This window comes from Balaenoptera musculus, chromosome 1, assembly GCF_009873245.2.
Source record: "Balaenoptera musculus isolate JJ_BM4_2016_0621 chromosome 1, mBalMus1.pri.v3, whole genome shotgun sequence".
Classification (NCBI taxonomy): domain Eukaryota; kingdom Metazoa; phylum Chordata; class Mammalia; order Artiodactyla; family Balaenopteridae; genus Balaenoptera; species Balaenoptera musculus.
In genome coordinates, this window is record NC_045785.1 from 81230530 (window position 1) to 81236529 (window position 6000).

At 38.8% G+C, this 6000-nt stretch overlaps 1 protein-coding gene across 5 annotated transcripts in view; it reads left to right on the plus strand.

The window, feature by feature from the left end:
• Positions 1-5176, plus strand: part of RPAP2 (RNA polymerase II associated protein 2) — an 85383-nt gene extending 80207 nt beyond the window's left edge. Inside the window, exons 12-13 of one of the 5 annotated variants that reach the window (XM_036874342.1) lie at positions 587-736; positions 4447-5176. In XM_036874342.1, the coding sequence (XP_036730237.1) occupies positions 587-728 (142 nt within the window). In that variant the 3' untranslated portion in view covers positions 729-736; positions 4447-5176. Of the gene's footprint in view, positions 1-207; positions 350-586; positions 737-4446 lie in introns of those variants that run through there. The other 4 variants (XM_036874383.1, XR_005022592.1, XM_036874363.1 and 1 more) reach the window with 4 other exon arrangements.
• Positions 5177-6000: the final 824 nt, after the last annotated feature.

Sequence of the window (6000 nt, forward strand, 5' to 3'; positions counted from 1 at the left end):
AATAAAATTTTTAAAAAAAGAATCTATTATATGTAATCAGTCTTTAGGGATATTTACTGGAAATGGTTAGAGAAGAAAGCATTGTGTTCCTTGTGAAGTTTGTATTAAGTGCCTTTTAAGATGAAATTCATCTGTTTAGTGTTACAAAAATAAAAATGTTAAGGTTTCATCCAAAAGGTAATCTTGTTCTTTGTCTTTTTTTTTCAGGTGATATAATCTAAACAGTTGATATAAATTATGTTTTTTAAAGCAGTTCTCACCTCTAAGCTTCTCTACACAACCTCCTTTCACCATGTGGTTAATTTTCTTTTCTGGGCAGAATTTTGGTAGTTTTTGCTGGCATAATGAAGAACATGTTTTGGAGTAAGGCTTTTAGGCTTCTTTCCTTATGTAACAATATGTTTGATTTTTCAGTCTTTTCCTGAGATTTCTCTTCAGCTTTAGTAAAGCCTTCTCTCTGTGGGAATTTTGTTAAATCAGAGAGACTTCATTATCCTCACAAAAATCCCCTCTGCCATGTTAGAGACTGGAGCCCCTTAGTCCTTCCAGTTTCATGGATATGCATTTAATATTTTTGGTGTTTCAGACTGACCTCAATTCTTGGCATTCAGAAGCATTCTCAGGAAAATGTAATGTTTACACAGTTTTTGACCACCCTGCTTGAAGAATTACACTTAAAGAATGAAGACCTTGAAAGTTTAACCATCATATTTAGAACCAGCTGTTAACCACAGTGGTGAGTTGAATTGTGTTTTACTTTAGTTTTTTGTTGTTGTTGTTTGTTTTTGTTTTTTTTCATTTGTTGCCTATTTGGATTCTGTTTTCAAATTGTAAATTTTAAAAATCAAGTAGAGACCTCCAGATGACTTCAGCTTGCTATGGTAGAACACAGTATCCCTTAGTTCTCAGCTGCTCCAGTCATTTCCTGTTCACTCTTGTTACTTTATGCCCATCTTTGTTGTTATTTTTCCTTTATAGACTACCACAGTTAGTTCTGTTTCTTGCAATCCAGGAAACTCCCTGCTATCAGCTTCATACTCAAATCTAGACCATCCCATCCTGCATGTCCCATCTGATGTTTCTTCCCAGCAAGTAGCAGTGTACTTCAACCAAACTACTGCAGTGATCTTTGAGAATATCCTCATCCTACTTCCCTCCTCAGCCCAGCCAATACCTTAGTCATCTCATGTGCAGATAAGCAGGTGAATTTTCAAGTCTGGCTTTGCCGAATCCTGACCTTGCTCCCAGATACATAAGCCCTCTTCTACTATCCCAAGTTTTTGCCTCTTTTTAAGAACTACTGCCCCTCAAAAAAAAAAACTGCCCATCAGAATGTCCCCTCCCTGATCCTGCCTTAATCACAACTTTCCATCTCTTCCTCCCTTTACTTCTCACTTCACATACTCTCAAGTGCTCAGATAGGTATTGATTTAATGTTATGATTAACGAAATTCATTCTGAACTACTAATGAGACCCTCTTAAGGAGGATTTCCTCTTTTTTAACTTTCAATTATTTTTTAAATTACAAAAGCAATACAAGTTGCTTGTAAAAATTAAACAGTACAGAATTGCATGTATAATTTTAAAAAGCAAAATTCCCCCCTCACTTCTGCCTCCAGTCCTGTCTCCTTCCCAGAAGTACACTACTGACCTATATCATTTTACATTTTATTATTTGAATATTTGTTTAAAAAACACAGCTCTTCGGGCTTCCCTGGTGGCGCAGTGGTTGAGAATCCGCCTGCCAATGCAGGGGACACGGGTTCGAGCCCTGGTCTGGGAAGATCCCACATGCCGTGGAGCAACTAGGCCCGTGAGCCACAACTACTGAGCCTGCGCGTCTGGAGCCTGTGCTCCGCAACAAGAGAGGCCGCGATAGTGAGAGGCCCGCGCACCGCGATGAAGAGTGGCCCCCACTTGCCACAACTAGAGAGAGCCCTCGCACAGAAGTGAAGACCCAACACAGTCAAAAATAAATATAAATAAATTAATAAAAAAAAAAAAACAAACAAAAAAAAAACACAGCTCTTCAAGTAAATCTGTAAATATATGACAAGGATATTTGAGAGCCATATTTGGCAGGCAAGAAAGAATGCCATCATCACTTTATTGAATCTGCTAGAGAATAGAAAATAAGGAATTAGCACTGTAACTGCCTCCAGACTTATACCTAGTGACCTTTTCATGCAACCCTGCTCCCCTGAGGACCCTGTAAAATAAAGACTTTTACTTAGGCAGTGAGCTCAGGTTGGCCTGTGGAAGCACCAGTTCAAAGGCCCTTCTAAGAATATAGTAAGTTTGGAGTTTTTTTGTTTTATTGAGCTTCAGGTACAGAAGACTGAATTAATCATACCCCTCAGGGTTCATGACACCCTATCTCCATTGGTTGAAAGGTTGCTTTTCCAGATAGACTGAGAACAAAGAGTGCCTAACCAGAGGTCCTTCCAGACCTGCTTTAATGAATAGGTACCAATTAAGAACCATTTTTAATTAGCATAGTTAATGCTTATATATAAACAAATGGTGTTAAAGTACTTTTTTTTTTAAAGCTGAAACTTCAAATTAGTCTTTTTATGCAATTCATGATTTTTTTAACATATTTATTGGAGTATAAATGCTTTACAATGGTGTGTTAGTTTCTGCGCTATACATATACATATATCCCCATATCTCCTCCCTCTTGCGTCTCCCTCCCACCCTCCCTATCCACCCCTCTAGGTGGACACAAAGCACCAACCTGATCTCCCTGTGCTATGCGGCTGCTTCCCACTAGCCATCTATTTTACATTTGGTAGTGTACATATGTCCATGCCACTCTCTCACTTCGTCCCAGCTTACCCTTCCCCCTTCCCGTGTCCTCAAGTCCATTCTCTACATCTGCGTCTTTATTCCTGTGCTGCCCCTAGGTTCTTCAGAACCTTTTTTTTTTTTTTAGATTCCATATATATGTGTTAGCATATGGTATTTGTTTTTCTCTTTTTGACTTCACTCTGTATGACAGTCTCTAGGTCCATCCACCTCACTACAAATAACTCAATTTCGTTTCTTTAAAGTACTTTTAAGGATCAAACCCAGGCCGCAGCAGTGAAAGTGCCGAGTCCTAACCACTGGACTGCCAGGGAATTCCCTAAACAATAGATGTTTTAAGTGGACTTAACAGTTGCCCTGGGATCACTGTTTTTTTTACATTGTTTATTTGTGTAAGTAATCAAAGGTAAATCTTTGCCCAGACTTTGTCAGTATTAAAAGGGACACTGAATGAGTGAGGCCTTATTACATGAGTGAGGCCTTATTACATAATTTTCCATATGAGAAATGGAGATGGTTGTGAATAGGTAGATGGGGTTTTTATTGTTGTTTGTATGATATTTGTAAACCATAAGTTCACAAAATTATTTGTGTATAATATGTCATACCCTTTTCAGGATTAGATTACTACTAGCTAGTATGTGTTAATATGCTTTCAGTTACAAATAACAGGGAAGAAAAAAAAACCCAGCTCAAACTAGCTTTTCTTATGGTAGTATATTAATTATCTTTTGCAGCTTAACAAATTACTGTAAAATTTAGTGGCTTAAAACAACAAACTTTTTTTTAAATCTCAGTTTCTGTGAGTCGGGAATCTGGGCACAATTTGGCTTAGGGCCTCTGCCTCAGAGTCTCTCATGAGGTTGCAGTTAAGCTCTCTGACAGGGCTGCAGTGTCAGCTGAAGGCTCAACTGGAGGAAGATTCCCTTCCAAGCTCACTCATGTGGTTATTGGCAGGATTTAGTTCCTCACAGGCTGTTGAATTCAGGGCCTCAATTTCTCACTCTCTGTTGTCTAGAGACCTCTCCCAGTTCTTTGCCACATGGGCCACTCCATAGTGTGCCTCACAGCTTGGCATGTGGCTTCCCTCAGATTGAGCAAGTGAGATGAAACCCAAGATGAAAGCCACAGTCTTTTTGTAACTAATCTCAGAAGTAACATCCATCACTTTTTCTGTATTCCATGACTAGTTAGAAACTAATCACTGGATTCAGCCCACATTGAAGGTGAGTGGATTATATAAGGGGATGAATACCAGAAGGCAGAGTTCATTGGGGGTCATTTTAGAAGCTGTCTACTACAGGTGGCAGAATCATTCAGTAGTTCCCAGCTTTACAGCATACCTCACTTGTCCTACTGAGAGTCTTAAACTTTTCACACTAATTGAGGGCACTTCTGAACTAATCCATGTCATTCTAGCAAGGAATGGAGGAGAGAGAAGAGGATTTTCTAATTGACCTAGACCTATCAGGGCCTACCCCTCAAGCTGAATATGAAGCTGGGTTTATTCTACCCAAACCACTATTGCTACATAATAGGGGAAAATGGAATGTATATTGGGGAGACAACACAGTGTTCCCAAAAACTGGTAAAAATATTTTAGGTGTCTTATTCAGGTGTCCTTTTTTGCTTCACAGGTAATCCGTGAAGACCAAATAGATGAACTTACATTGACCATTTCTGGAATTCTAGCCACAATAATTGTACAGTTAGAGCTACTTATCAGTCACCACTGGACAGAGTGACTTCCGCAGATAGAGGAGAACCATTATCCCAACAAGGATAACCAAGTCCTTGCATCCTAGATACAAGACATAGTATTTCTACTTATTTGAAAATGAAAGCTGAAATCTTAAGTTGAAACCTCAAGAAAATATAATGACCTATTTCTTCTGGATTATTACAGCCATCGTATCAGTTGACCAGAAAATTGAGAAAAGTCCCATTTTAGCCTCATAGTCGAACTCTCGATTATAAAGAACAGTAAAGAATTAGGTCAATAAATACAATTTAGGGCTTCCCTGGTGGTGCAGTGGTTAAGAATCCACCTGCCAATGCAGGGGACACAGGTTCGAGCCCTGGCCCAGGAAGATCCCACATGGAGCAACTAAGATCCCGTGGAGCAACTAAGCCCGTGCACCACAACTACTGAGCCTGTGCTCTAGAGCCCACATGCCACAACTACTGAAGCCCGAGTGCCTAGAGCCTGTGCTCCACAACAAAAGAAGCCACCGCAGTAAGCCCATGCACCACAAAGAAGAGTAGCCCCTGCTCACCACAACTAGAAAAAGCCTGCAGGCAGCAATGAAGACCCAATGCAGCCAAAAATAAATAATTTATAAAAATAAATAAATACAATTTAAGATGAAACCTTTTGGAAGTCTAGTCTTTATTCTTTTAAAGAAGCTGGCTATGCTATAAAGTGGTCCTGAGCAATGTACACCTGAAACTTACATAATAGGAAAAGAAAAACATTAAGAAAATGAACTGACAAACCACAGACTAGGATAAAATATTTTCAACTCAATTATTCTTAAAACTCAAAAGTAAGGCAACTCAATTTTTAAGTGGGCAAAAATTTGAATAGACATTTCAGAAAGAAGATATCCAAATGGCTTGGCATATGAAAAGATGCTCAACATCACTAGTCATTAGGGAAATGCAAGTTAAAACCAAAATTAGATGATACCACTTCATAGCCACTAGGATGACTATAATAAAGACAAAGATGGTGTTCATGAGGATGTGGAGAACGAGCCCTAGTACACTGCTGGTGGAAATGTGAAATGATGCAGCCACTTTGGAAAGTGATCTGGCAGTTTCTTAAAAAGTTAAGCAGTTTACCATATGACCCAGCAATTCCATTCAATGTTCCATCCTAAGAGAAATGAAAACTGTTCACAAAGACTTGTAGGTGCATGTTCATAACATGATTCATACTAGTGAAAAAGTGGAAACAATCCAAATGGCCATCAACTGCAAATGGGTAAACAAAAAATTCATAAAATAGAAAGAATACTGATATATGCTACTACATGGATGAACCTCAGAAACATCATGCTAGGTAAAAGAAGTTTGACACATAAGCCATATAAGGTATGATTCCATTTATAATGAAACGACAGAAAAGGAAAATATCTAAAACTGATGATACTAAATTGGTGGTTACATGGGAGTGGGGATCGTCTGCA